Source organism: Cuculus canorus, chromosome 7, assembly GCF_017976375.1.
Source record: "Cuculus canorus isolate bCucCan1 chromosome 7, bCucCan1.pri, whole genome shotgun sequence".
Lineage (NCBI taxonomy): Eukaryota > Metazoa > Chordata > Aves > Cuculiformes > Cuculidae > Cuculus > Cuculus canorus.
In genome coordinates this window covers 23,554,385-23,569,499 of record NC_071407.1, presented here as the reverse complement: position 1 = coordinate 23,569,499, position 15,115 = coordinate 23,554,385, and the positions used below count along the sequence as shown (strand labels likewise).

Sequence of the window (15,115 nt, the reverse complement as noted above, 5' to 3'; positions counted from 1 at the left end):
AGCTTGATTAGGCATAAATTGTAAAAGTGGAGGTGGTTTCTCCTCCTTGCTTATGTCTTGACATTAGTTCACGGTTTGAAGATGTTTCATTCTCATTTCCTTGGAGGCAGTTTCCTTTCTTTTTGTTGGAAGGTGAATCTTTTAAACACCAGATACTTTCTGCAGCGAAGTGTACAAATGCTCAGAGAAGGCATTTTCATGTTACAGTTTGCTTCTTGGAAGCAGTAACACAGTTTCACAGTCTGGAACAGTAATGTTCCAGGAAGTTTCTTGGAGAAATTAAATCTGCTGCATTTGGAACTTATATCTTCCATAAGCAACATGCAAGCTATCTTGATTTTAGAAATGTTAATAATACTCATAGAATCATAGAATAGTTTGGGTGAAAAGGGACCTTAAACCCATCCAAGTTCCAACCCTCCTGCCATGGGCAGGGACACCTCCCATTGTATCAGGTTGCTCAAAGCCTCATCCATCCTGATCTTGAACACCCCAGCCTGATCTTCAACACCTCAACCTGGTCTTGAACACCTCAACATTCGGTGAGGTTTTACTGTGAATTTAAATTTCTACTCTCTGGTCCAGATATCGTATTCTAGATCTACTGCCTTTCTCCTGGTGGTCCACTTTACCTGGACCATTATTCAGAGGTGCAAAACATCTTTGATAAATTCGTAGCTATTTGAACTAGATGTCTCATTCATATTTCTCAACATTTCTTTTAAGATAGTTCCACCTGTGGTGAATGCTGTCTCATTATTCTAAAAAGAATTAGTAGCAATCATCCTAGCTAAACTGCTAAAGGCTATGTTTATTCTGAGACTGTGTGTTAATACTGTTGAAATTTCTTTTTTTTTTATTATGAACTATATAGATTGTTCTGTTCCAGTGACGTCCTTGCTGTTGTAGCAATCCAGCCTTCCTAAATCTGTGAGCAGTACTGCTGATTAAATCCATGTGTGGTTGCAAACTGGCACCTTTGGTTCTTACTGCCAGTTTGTGTTGAGAAGTGTGCAATGAGGGAGAGTTGGGAGTATAGGCATGGAGCTGACATATCCTGAATATTGATAAGTACAGGGAAATTTCAGCAGGTTAAAAATTGCATTTAATTTGTTATGCCAGCAAGAATCCTGGTGAACTGTAAGTGTCCAGCTAGAGGCCAGCTGCATGATCCTCATAAATGTGTCACAGCAGCCTTATGTGACATGTTGGCTCAACAGGCATAATTAAACTCACCTGTAGGCAGTCTGGTGCGTATTTATTAAAGAGAAATTTTGTTTTAATCTTCTATAAAGTCAGGTGTTACTTTCTCACTTCCTCAGTTCTCCTTGTGGTTCACCTCATGGTGATCCATTTGATACAAGAGTAGAAGTTCATAACAGAAAGCATTTAATAGAAACCTAGATGGTTCACCTTGTTAACTGCCTGTTTTGTTTAAAATTTTGGCTTTTTTTCTGTTCAAAACCAAAACTATTCTGCTCTATTTAGATATAAAAGACAAAAAAAATAGTCTGAATCAAGATTATTTCAGTTCTTTCATTTATAGGTACCTCTAAGGATTTATTTTGCGTGGATTTTCCCTTTCTGGTTTTGCTTGGTTATTTTTTTGTATCTAACATATTTGATGTTCTTATCTCATTGCAATCTCTCATTGTATCCAAAATGAAGTCCTCTTTGCGACCAGTCTGAAAAATTTGCTATGCAGTCTTTCTCCCTACTCCTAAAAAACTCTAGTATATCGAATAAGAACAGAGAATTCATTTTATATATATATATATTTTAAATGACAAAGTTGATTGGATGCTCTTTTTTTCTAAGGTGAAAGGCAAATGAACTGATAAGATGTGTTATAATTATCATCCCTTCTCCCAATTACTTCTCAAGTAAAAGTGTATTAAAAGAAACACTAATTTGGAGTCTTATGTTTGAAATTAATTGTCTTGCAGCAAACATTTCCTACTTTAAATGTCTAAACCTTTTCAAAGATTAAAGAGGATTAGTGCTGGCATGTTTCATTAATTTGGCACTGCAACAAGAGGAAATGTGGGACTAATTTCATTTGTATGGATTAAGAAATGTGTCAGTTTTTCCATTCTGTCTCTCCAGGGCATTTTTTTACTGCAAGGCCTGTCATGATGACATCACAGATCCCAAAAGGATAAAAAAATGTGGCTGCAAACGGCGTAAGTAATATTTCTATCAGTCCCTTCCTCTCCTTTTCATGTTCAGCCTTGAAGAACATCTGTACATGTGTTTATGTGTTTTACACAGTGATACAGAAAAGCTAACAAATAAATGCACAGCAACGTAGTAAGTGCCATTTGCATTTCTGAAGTGCATATATTTTTATTACATTCTACACCACTCACACCTGCTTCTTCAGTAAAAAGTTTGTTAGAACCCAAAGCTAACAAAACCTGAAGTATTGAATCAGTATTAAATGCATCTCATTGTGAAGGTTTCTGACTTAAGAATGAGCTAACAGTGAAGTTCTGCTCTCATTCATGCTATGTAGAAATCCGGTAAATTCAATAATTTTCTGTTAAAATATTTCTGTAAAGTAAAGAACTTAAGTCTGTCTTGCTGAACGTGATTCTGTAAAGGAAGAAACTAGGAAGTAATATTCTGTCGTAACTATTGAAATCAATTATTATTATTGAAATAAATAATTGGTTTTACAGGAGGAAGGGTTTTCTTGAATTAAATATTAGTGCCTCTTACATGTATCCTTTTTAGAATATTCCATAGTTATAATGCTAATATTTCATTTAGTTAAGTCTTTAGGTCTCTTCTTTAAGTCATTCAGATGATTTTGCATCAAGAAATGATTGAGTTTTGGAATTGAGATTGGGCTTTGCATCTGTATTTTTATAAGCATATAAAAAGTAGCATTTTATCTATAAGTATTTTGAAAGGACTGTTTGCAGAAACTATCAACACTACATTTTGGCCAAAGATGTGTTTGACCCATGCATGTTTGTTCTACAGATGTCAAAAGGATTTAGGGATCCATTTCTCAATGGATGTCTGAATGTTTATGTACATTTCATGGTGTTCTGCCATGAAAAAGATCATTCATTCAAAATTATTGAGCAGGTAAATTGAAAGGTCTTGGAAGATTTTGATCATGTCTGTTTTACCATTACTTTCAAAAGAGGGAAAAAACACTCTTATTTATAGATCCAGTCATAGTGTTATCACTGCACTGTATAGAGGATTGAAGAAAGCCTAAACTGGACCTTCCTTGTCTTTAAGAGGTGCCTGAAATTGGTGAATTCTCAAAGTAATTTTAAAAAGAAAAAAATATGTCACTGGAGTTCTTAAAGAAGCTCCTCTCCTCGCAAAAAAAAAAAAAAAAAAACACAAAAAAAACCCCTAAACAAAACAGGAGTATGGAGCCAAGTATTATAATTGAGTGAAAGCAGCTGGAACATTGACAAGAAATGATATTTATCCTCCCAGTAGCCACAAGAAGAGCAGAACGCATGGAAAGCATGCCTGATGTGGAAGGCATATATGCATTCCCTAACATATTGGAGAAAAAATTGTTAAAGAACAGTTTATCCATGTGAGAATGTGACCTTTGAACTGCTGCCAAAGCCAGTGAGGCTGCTGAGTGCTTCTGGTAAAGCCACTTACAGATGCCTTGGGGTGCCTGTAACTCTCAAACCCAATCTTTTTTCCAAATTGCCCAAGAGTTAAAGAAAAATGTGTTACCTGTTTAATTTTACCCAATTCTGTCAAAAAAAAAAATCTATAAAAAGGATTTACATTTTCTCCTCTACTCCTCCTTTACATACTGTGTGCTTGTCACACTGTGTGCTGATTAAAATAAATAATAATAATAATAAATACACATTTTAATGTGATATTGCGCTTTTTATAGACGTCTATTAGAAGGTAGGAATTGAGAATTCACAGCATGAGGGTCAAAACTCATTTATTATACATTAATGAGCACCAGTGTAACCTCCTCAGTACTGGGAAACAAGGGAGAAAGTGGAGTATCCCGTGACCCAGCGCAATGGATATATAACCAGCAGCAGGGCCATGGAGAGGTGAGAGTGACAACTGCTCTGTGAAGCACTAGGAAATGTTCCAAATGGCACGGTCACATGCATCACTCCAATAAATGCAGGGTGTTGGGACAGGTGAAGAAGCAAAATGATGGGGCTAGTGAGGCTGAAGGAGGCGGCTGTCAGAGCTCCTGCAGGGATCAAGGAACACTAGGTAGGGAATCCTCTGAGTCAGGTGAAAAGAGGAAAGAGAAATGGTCACTGAGGGTAAAATCTTAAATTTCCCTTTTATTTCCCCCATCTGCCCTCTCCCCTCCCATTTCCATACATCCACATAGATAACCACAATAGCTGGCAGCTCGCAGTACAGTTAAGAACAGCTTCTGCTTAGGAGCACACTCACCACTGTTAAGAGCAATGCAATTAGTTTGTCAATCAGGAAAAAAAATTAAATGAAAAATTTCAACAGTAATTAGTGATTTTTGGTGTCTCAAATTTTTATGACAATCTTGAGATCCCTTTTATGGGGCCTAATGTATTTTTAAAGGTAAGTCTTCAGTGCAGTCTATTATTCACATACAATGTCTTAGCTTCAGCTTTCAAATCACTAATCACTTTTGAAAATCTTATGTTATCCATCTGTAAGCTCCACAAATCATTGGTCTTAAAAATGCAGTCTAACCAAAACAAAGCATAAATTAAGAAAACTTGTTCCCTATTGAATTAGGAAGCTGTCAACTGATCTGTCGACAGCTAATATGTCAATTTGATTTTCAAAGACATGGCAAATAATCACACATGCATATATGTAGTCCTTTATGCTATATATATATTTTAATTAGCGAGTAACATAGCAATTAGAAGCAGCTGTGTGCAGAAGATATGTAAGATGAAATGAAAAGTTGCATGTTAAAATATTGACACATTCAGGTGAATTAAATGTGAAAGAATTTCTTTACATGAAAAACGTAGTTACAGTGGCATTAATTAATTCAGCTTCCTATGACACTTGAAAACCACATTCTTTAAATAATGCATCTGAGGTTGCACACGGATTTAAATACTGTCTGAACATCAGCTTGTGGTATCGTTGGGGTCTAAACGTGAGTCTGACCTACATAGCCATTTGTCCAAACCTCTTAGGCCTAATATTAATAATTCAGGGCAGATCAGTACAAGGCCAGGGATAATTAAAGTAACCTCGCTTTTCTTTTGCAGTTTCTTTGCTATCTCTTTCTCCTTACCCATCCCATTCCCTGCATAACATATGAATGCTGATGTCATGTTGTCCAGAGAAATGCTTGTGTGGAAATTCTATTCACAGATTGTTAATACATATATTTTAATGTTTTCAATCTCTTTCCTGTTCCATTTAACTGTAATTTTTGCAGCAAGGGGCCAAATACTTGTATATATTTATGTGAAATGCAGCCATGTTGGGATGAAATCTCTAAACTGGATTACCTGCTCCTCCTGTTTCTTTCATTTTGTGCAACAGCTATGGTCTAATTCTCTATATATTTTTTCCAGTACCAGTGCTTGCTGTGAACGGTGGGGGTTGAACCCCAGAGGGGACATATCATGTGTACTTTGATGTGTTTTGAAGGAATTTCTTGTAATCTATGATAATTGACAAACTTTTGATTTATTTTTCCTCTTGCTGCCTTGGAACACGGCCCCTACTATATTTTAACTGCACACTGATAGTGATCTATTGTGAGTAAAAATGGGTTCCCTGTAGCCCAGAGTGCGGTCCAACCTGTCTTTCTCTAGCAGAGAGTATTTTTGTTCAGTATTTTGGTTCTTTTCTTTATTTATGTTGCATGTAGCAGTGACGTCATACCCACAAGTTTCTCATCGTTTACACCCATGGAGATTAGGGTGACGTTGAAGAAAATACAGCAGTTTTTCCCTCTGCCACTTTTTTGGCCCCCTTTTTTCCCCTAAAACCTTATTTTTTATCCTATTTTTAAATGGGATATCTTGGCAATGGCATTTCCTTGCAATAATTCCAGAGATATCCCCTGAATTTTTAGGGATATCGGTTAGGCTGGGGTAATTCATGCTATAGCACCATTTGCTGGTTAATTGATAGTAGTTGTCAGACCTGTGTTCAATTTTTTTTGTACTTGGCCTTTCCCATTGATAGCTGACACACAAAGTTAACACAGTAGGCTTTTACTGTCCTTAGCTAACTCCTTCCTCCTCATCAGCCAAAAAGAAAAAAGAGATGAGGGTAAAGCCAGGCAATGAATTAAATGTGTGGCTACCTTTTAATGTATAAACTTACAGGAAACTTCGACAGGAAAAAAGTTACAGGGATTATTTTTCCCAGCTTGCTTGTTTTGAAATTAATTATATGAGTAAAGCCACACTGACTCCTTAGGGACCCAAGTTGTCAAGTTTTACTTATTATATAGAGAATACGAACTTTATAGACCACTTCGTGTTAGTCTAAGTCCTACAAATTTGCAGTGTACAGAATCTATGAAGGCTCGTCAGCCACTTCCAGTGTGTACAATCATGATAATGTAAATAAACACAGCTTTGGGGACATGGAAAGAATATGCAGCTTAGAAATACAAGGAATGGAAAGAAAGAGTGGCATGATAAAGCACTAGCCATCTTGTAATTGTGATGACCCTCATTCCGACTACCATTATTTATTGCTTATTGTGGTGCCTGTAAACTACACTAAAGGATGGAGATCCTGTTGTGGTAGAAAATGTTCAAACAGAGAACAGAATTTACTCCAAAGATCTATTTTCAGCCAATAAAATGGCGCAGTAGTGAGATGGGGCAGCACAGAAAAGCAGATTGTGAAACAAGTTAGCATGACAAGAATCAGTACTTGATAATAAACCAGCAACAAACTAATTTCTATGGATAAAATGATTAATGCTATTGAGTTTGAGGCAAAATCCTGGAATTGATTTAATTTATTTGAAGCAATGTATTTATTTTAAATATGTTTCTATGTCGAGACCTTTCTGGACCAGAGAAATTAGTTTTAATAGTAGTAAATAAACTAAATAAAAGAGTTCTTCTTACTAATAGAATATTAGAAAAGAAAAGGTCATGTAGCTTTGACTTATTTTTTTTCCATTTCCCCAATAGCTCCAGTTTGTTCAGGAGTACAGTTAGCTTTGAGAGTACATTGGCTGAGAGTCTTCTTTAACGTAATGAAAGGAAGGTCACAATCAGATTTGAAAATTAAAATTAAGTGGTCTGTAAGTGTGCCATTACTTCAAAACTCACGATTCATTCCTACTATACTATCCCTAGTATACATTCCTAGTATACCTACTAAAATAGGGCAAAACATCCTCTTGGGTCACCTGCTGTTTCTATAGTTTTGACGAAGAGCAGCACCGTATCAAACAACTCACTGATTGTCTTTGATTGCAAATATCACAAAATAGTGAATGAGCTGACTTGGTGGTCTTGATCTTGTTCTGTCAAAATTAAATAATGGAGAGATAGCTTTGCCTGTTGTGTTAAGAGAAAACGAATTCTCACAAACAGTTTAGGAGATGCTGCTGTATTTTTCAGGAAACTGAAATTGTGCTGGGGGAAGTCCATTCAAGATTTCAGTCTCATGATGCTAGCTAGCATTGCTAAAAGGTGGTCACATCAGTCTGGCCCTCCTTTTACTCATAATGTGGATCACGAGAACTTGAATTGAAATGCCACTGTATGCATTTCAATTCTTAAGTGTAGTGGGACCTTTTTTTTTACCATCTGCTGGTCAAGAAACCTCCAGTTCTTCTTAACCAGCTGTTAACTCCCAGAGAGCCACTAGATGTCCTCCTAGGTCTACTTTTTAGTACTGTTGAGGTCATAAGGAAAATTGTAGTGATGGGTGGAAGATGAGGATTGGGTCGACTGTAAGGTTTAAAAAAAAAGAAAAGCAGCGAAGATGAAGGGATGCTTTGTTCTGCTTGCTTTAAGAAAAAAAAAGGAGCTGTTTCTTGACATCTTAGGTAGAGAATAATCTGCAGTTTCCTTTTCTTATTTCCACAGCTGGAAATATTTCCCATTACTGTTTGTGAACACTAAGTAACACTTCAGATCCAGACAATCTAGAAATTTTTACTGGACTTTTTGAGGTTTTGAGATCAGAAAGCAAGGTACTGCTAGAAGCTTAGACATCTCAGGCACATTGTGTCCTTATTTGAATAGAAGGCTATTGCCCTCTGCGAAAGATTGCAACCAAAACCAGTTTTTAGAAGTATTTTCTTTATGAATAAGTGACAGAAATTTTGCTTTCCTTTTAGTGTTAAAAAATCAGAATATGGCTAGTTCATAGAAGCCTTGTTTTGTCAGTAAATTATTTAAGCAGGCTGATTTCCTTGTCCATGATTACTTCCCCTGATATTTTTACTGATTCATTTTACAAATGCTGAGTAATTGTCATCATACAAAGTAGAAGGATTGGTTCTTCCTTTTTGTCCATTTATTATTGAATTGAAAATAGGGAAGTAATTTCCTTTATGCCCCAGCTTATGTTTTCACTAGTTGGAAAGAAATGTTATATTCAACATCCATAACAGTTCTCTGAATAGAAAGGAGTTGATTCTTATGCAGGTGCTACAGGTGTCAAATGAATTAAACAACCCAAGGCTGTTCTTAAGGTCCCCCTGTCTCTTTGATGATCCCCATTTTTCTGTTATTGTTTATAGAAGTTTTGTAGGAAATGGTATGTGTGTGGCTGAACCATTTGAAATCATTTGTCTTGTCTTTGATCTTGTCATTAGTCATCCCTACTAATAATCCATGTTTTGTTTTATTTAAAGAGAATAACTATTGTATTTGGTATGAATGTAACAATGACTGTATAAAAGGAATGAAGAGTAACAGCATGTTTTCTTTCAAAATGTATTGCTCTGATATGCAGTTGCTTATATACTGGTTGAAACCCTTATAGCAAGTCCTTTCTGCTACTTATATTTCCAGGTCCAAGCCTGTTTCCTGCATGTTAATGATGTGAAATATTAAAATGATGCATGATCTCCAGAACAACCGATAATAATAGTTAAAAACAGTCCCTGAAAGGGCATTGCTTTTGAGAAGCACCATGACGTCCTTCACCTATTGAACAGAAGGGCTTAAATTTCTCACTTCATTGGTTTGAGTCTGATGACAATGGTACAAAAAGTTTTCCTTCCCAACCCTCTTTGCCCTTTTTTAATTTGCATAAATGTGTCCTGCTCTATTATTGACTGTTGACAAGATATGGCTACAAGTGAATAAAACCCAGGGACTGTTACTAACCGATGACGTAGCAGCTGAGGATTTTGGAGCACTGTGTTTTGCTACGGCATTTGATTAGAAAAAGTCCTTCAAAACAGCTATAATTAAAACGAACTGGGCCTGCCTTTTACCTCGCCTACTGTTAGTGTGTGTCACAGATGCCCTTTATTTTTTCTTTCCTTAAAGTGAAAATAATAAAATAGGCACACAATGGAAAGATAGTTTTGGTAACATATTTCACTTTTTTTTTTTTCTGCCCAACTTTTCAATTTTAAAGAATGTATTGGGAAGAGTTAGGCAGAGGGAAACAATGAGGAAACAAATGCTGTTTTGAATCTTCTGTGTAGTTGGAATGTGTTTGCATCAAAAGCTGCAATGGAAACCTTCTTACTAAAAGCCAAGCGCTGAGGAATGATATACCATGCAATGAACAAGCCTGATGCTGCATGATGACTTTCTGAACAGCTGTAAGATAACTCTACTAGGATGCTAAAAGAACATGGCATTAGTCATGTGAGCAAAGTTTTAGAGGAATGGAGTCGCTGCTGAAGAGATCACTCATTCATCTCCCTCAATGCCTGTTTTCCACAATCATAATGTTACCCTTGCTTGACAAATATACTGTATGGCAAGCCATCACGGCCTTAGAACAGGACTTGACCCATTTGAGCGATTTCAGTCCCTCTTCCCTGGTGACTGTGGCATTAAGAAACTGGAAAAATAAAAAAAAAAGATAAATTCTTTTTGATTTAATGTCATTACCATAATGGAAAAAAAGACATGCTAAACTGAAGGTACAGGCCAGAGAAACATTACCTTTTTTCTGCATTTGCTTTTAAGGTTTTGTTTTTGCCTGTCAGTGTTCTGTTTTGTTTCTAGTATAATTGAGTCAGTTCAATCTAAACCATTACCAAAAGGGTTGGTTCAGTGCAACATGCGAAACAATCTCAGTGGCATTTGCATTTCTGCAGACTTAAACGTACCTGTGATTTGGGTGACGTACCAAATTATGCAATGGCAATTACATTTATAAAACAGGATGCTTTATATTTCTAGAATACATAACAAGGACATGCCCATGACTGAAGGTTATTAATGTTCTGCTCTAACCTGGCACTCCTTTTGGAATTAGCCCCAGATTCTACATGTGGTTACTTCAGTCTCACTCTACCTTGGAATCCCAGGCAGAAAATGTGCCGATGATTGGTTCAGCGTGTTCCAGTGGAGCAATGCTCTGTGTGCTTTTGGTGATGCCTTATTTGTGAACTGATTTTAATGTCAAGCATATTTACCATTAGTAGTTGTGTCTCTTTTATGGGCAAATTCTGGTATTCTGTCAAGAGTTAATTTGAATTCCTGAACAAATAATGTAAATGAAGGCAATTTTTCCGGCAATTTTATGAACATTCTGTAACTCTTTAGTAATGTGTCATTTATTGCAATAAAGAACTTCCCTGGCACAGTTTAATACTCGGAAATTATTAGCACGTGTTAAAGAATAATTATATTTTGTATATATGTGTATGTATAATCTCTATGTGTGGGAGTATGTGTATGTAAGATTGTATGTGTGTTTTTGTCTGTGTATACATACATATATATATAGATGTATAAAAGTGTTTGATTTCTACAGAAGCAGGATAGGCTAAAACTATCTAATAATGGATTTGTTTTTTCTTTTCCTTTTAGCCCAGAGGTATTAACTGTGCCAAGGGAAAAAATACATTTTCAGGATTCTCTGCTTTTACTATGTTCTTTTTTGGTCCACACACTTGACTTTAAACAGTAATTCTTCCCCATGTCTACGGTCACCCTGTAAGACTGAACAGAAATAAAAAGCAATTTATCTTTTGCCCTGCTTTTAATGTACAGCCAAAGTGTTCTCAATAATCTGATTGCATTTGTTTTTCCTGGGTCAAGACTGTTAACATAAACTAAGGCCTGTATTAAATCCCTTAAATTACCTTCCAGCTGCCTTGTTATATATATATAACCTTGCCATTAACCTGCTGCTCTTCCTCTCCTCCCATCCAATACATGGTTATAGCCAAGATGTCCATCTACAAGAGAATGAAACTGGCATGTTGTTTTGATTGCGGACGCTCTGAGCGTGACTGCTCTTGCATGTCAGGCAGTGTACATAGTAACATGGACACCCTTGAGAGAGCCTTCCCACTTTCTTCTGTCTCTGTTAATGATTGCTCCACCAGTTTACGTGCCTGTAAGTTTTAACACCAACACATGCTGTTCCATGTCTGTGGTGTCTGTGGTATCATCCCCGTCTTGTGTCGTACATTGTAGTTCTGTGAGTTTTACTGGGCTGATGCTTTTTTTTTTAAAGTCAAACCCAAATTTTACTATATTTCTGTTTTAATTTATTTTTAGTACGAAAAATGTATTTCATTATTTTGCTTTGTGTGCTCTTTATGACGCATGCTCTTGCAATAGCATGCAGGACCTTAGTATTGCAGTTTGGTGGCATCTTTTTTATTTTCTAATTCATATGATATAAATTGTCATTAATTAAACAACAAGTGCTTCAGTGGAGGAACAGGCCAGTGTCTAAATCTGTGACTTGTGCAAAGTGGACAGCTTTAGTAGTGCTGACACTAGGGCAGCCTACAATAGGCAGGGAATAAATAGAATACAACTCAGGAATTGAACTGTAGTAGCTGGCGTTCTGTTCTGTACTGCTACCACTATCTTTAGTTTTGTTCATAGCTCTTCATTCTCAATAAGGTAGGACTTTCCATCTGATACTGAAACAGCAGAAATCTTAGAAAACATTGTACTTTCGGTGGTGACTTTTTGAAAGGTCTAGCCTTTCAGACGTTTTGAGATTGAGTGTAGAATCTGTCCCATAGGACATTACCATTCTGTAACATGCCCAAGAAAACTCTTTAGATCAGAGTTGAGAGGGAGAAGACAGAGACGTTAGAACAGTTCTGTGTATCCGTTAATTCTTGGGGATTCCAAAGCTACTTTTATCAGCATGATGTCAACAACTGAGAACCGTTGGGAGATAAAATGGTGATTTTTTTTTTTTTTAGTTTTTTTTTTTTATGTTCATGTTCTCATCCTGTTCAGACATTCGTAACAGGCAAAACTATGTCTCAGGGCAGGAAATGTGTTCCTTTCCCTATCCAAATGACCAGAAAAAAACTAAATAATATTCAAATACAACTATAAGGAGTATTAGGAGTTTGGATCAGGAAGCGTGTTTGATTTACATTACAAGTCATCACGGATAAAAATGCCTTCCTCTATATATATATGTATAATGTAGTTAGTGTAATGTAGTTAGTTGAAATATTTTGGTTAGTAGAGTATAATGTAGTTAGATGATGCATCTGGTTGCTTTTTGATTCCATGTGTGTATTGCAGTATGTAGTCTAAGTGCTGAATGACTTTGCTTTAACTGTTTTGACATTTAAACTTTTTTTTTCCAGACACAAATTTGGAATGTATAACAATACTGGGATATTTGTTAGCACTTTTTGTCTGAAGACTGTGTCGATTAACCCGATTGTAATAGGATTTCCTAGAGATTTTACCAGAAAGCTTCTCTCTGTGTATATGTATAAGAACTCTGAGCGTCCTTTTTACCTACTTTGTTGCATCACCTCAGGGGAGATGGTTCCCAGTTGTAAGTCCTGTTCTAAGTTACAGGAGTTTTTATCTTTTAAGGAGACCTTTATCAGAGTAAAACATATTTTGTTAGGAAAAGTGAGCAAGAAACCTCTCTGGATAGTGAATTACTGCAGGCAGTGTTACTTCCACAGCCTAAAAGCCTCAACAACACAGTGCCTGGTGTAGTTCAAAGTAGTGCAAAGAGTATGTGGTTGGATCCCAGCACTGGTGTTAACTGCAACCAGCCCAGGCTAGATGAATATGTGCCCTACAAATAGGTAACATTTCTGCTGTTAGCGCTGTTTGGCAAGGAAAAAAACCCCATGATTTGTAGGTTTACCATAGCTTTCAAGTTCACTTAAGGCTCTACAGAGGCAGATAAAGTAAACTTTATTTGATTGTGTTGCCTGCCAAGCCAAACCCCTCCACAATAATGGTATTATTGCCACCAAAAACAATACTGCCAGGAAACGCCTTAGTACTGTGTTATATTTTGAAGGATAAGTGATATTGACAGCTTTGAGGATTTTTAGCATCCTATCCTTTCAAGGGCCTTTTCCCCCCTTCATCACTCCATCAAATCAAATGAGATCTCCCTCTCCCCCGTGAGAGTGGTCACCTCTGACTGTTAATAATAAGTACAAAAATCAATACCAATTCACACTCTTTGCAAAGCAGCATAAGCCTTTCTTTTCCAATTAAAATATATATGTATACACATGCAATGTTTCACTGGCAAGGCTTCAATAGAAACCAGTGTGTTTTCTTTGCAGTGCACAGGGGTCATACGATGCCCATCTTGACAGAGCTAGTTAACTCGAAGAATGGTGGGGAGAGTCAGCTTTTCATTAATTATGAGCAGATGTGAAATGTAGAGTGTTTGACAATTAGAAATGGCAGCAGCAGGGCCTCCGAATCAAAGTGAGGTCAGATTGGGGGATCAGATTACCTCTCTTACATTCTTTAGTTGTTCTGAAAATCATTTTGAATTAGTGTCAGTGGAGCCATGATGGGTTTTGCCCTTTGTCTTTTATGCTAGGACTGTATTGTTTCCCCAGACACTCATTAAAGGTCATTATACTATTACAGGGCTTGCTTTGGTCGTGGTGCCCCGGTTGGGTTGGTTTGCTTCTACAATTGCTTAATGCATTTCTTTCTTTCTTTCCTTTTCTTTTATTTTTGGTTATAAAAGCAGGCTTTTTTAAATTTTTCTAAGGTAAATAAAATCACAGACCATTGTATGAAACTTATTGAAACAATGAGGAGCTTTTGTAAGCATTAATGCTGTTTGTAAGAATCTGATGTTAAGTAGAAGATATTCATTTACAGATTGAATGATGTACACAGGATTTAGTGTACTAATTGTATAATGTGGAGAGAAAGCGACACTTGCAGTTTATTTTCCACTGTGAATCCATTTCTCTGTTATTATGTTGTTGCCTGTGCTCCCAGCAAGTTAAAATTATAATTTGATTAAATATAATTACATTAAAATAGCTTTTGAGTTTATAGGCCACTGTCTGGAAGAAAAAGAAGGATATGATCTTTCTAAATGTTAGGAAATAGAATTTAGGGGAGTTTCTGTGTCTACATTTTTTCAGGTTTATCTGCTTTTGGTAGATTGCTACATGAACAGCAAATGGTCCAAGCATTTTTGGTACCAGAAACTCAAGTGAATTTGTGTGCAGGGAGGCTCTTAGGCACTGAAAAACCTCCGCTGGTTTGTACAGTTACTAATAAGTGTGATGTTTCTGTTTAGGTCTGTGTGAGATCTTGAGGAGCACAATTCAAATGATTAACTGATACAGAGATAGAACCTTAACCTGAGCAATTTAACTTATGTTTTTCTGTGTCACCAACTGGCTGCTGCTTCTCAGGAGCATCAGAAGTTCATGTTCTGAGAGGAAACCTTTTCTAAACTTGACATCGTACCCACTGCCACGGGAATCTAACCTTTCAAGAACATTCTTGATTCTAGGCCCAGGCATATCTAATTCAGCTTGTGAGAAGGCATTCTTTGGCATGCTCTGGTAGTTCTATGAAGCTTTATGTGAAGACTTAGACTTCAGTGAGTATTGGGGATCTTCAGAGACAAAAGACAAGACTAATCATCACTGTGTTTTGAATTCAGAGTTCAGTCAAAAGTTCTAGCCATCCTATTTGGAAAGAAAGACTGTGCTATGATAAGCTGGTGAAAGCTTAAATTCTGAAAGTAG

The 15,115-nt window shown here is 36.6% G+C and overlaps 1 protein-coding gene across 37 annotated transcripts in view; it reads left to right on the top strand.

Moving 5' to 3' along the window:
- The window catches only part of KCNMA1 (potassium calcium-activated channel subfamily M alpha 1), a 427,072-nt gene that overhangs the window by 321,396 nt on the left and 90,561 nt on the right, over window positions 1-15,115 (top strand). For 20 of the 37 annotated variants that reach the window (XM_054072142.1, XM_054072139.1, XM_054072157.1 and 17 more), the window contains 2 exons: window positions 2,107-2,183; window positions 11,317-11,490. In XM_054072142.1, coding sequence (XP_053928117.1) covers window positions 2,107-2,183; window positions 11,317-11,490 — 251 coding nt within the window. The remainder of the gene's footprint in view (window positions 1-2,106; window positions 2,184-11,316; window positions 11,491-15,115) is intronic. The other 17 variants (XM_054072172.1, XM_054072163.1, XM_054072160.1 and 14 more) reach the window with 1 other exon arrangement.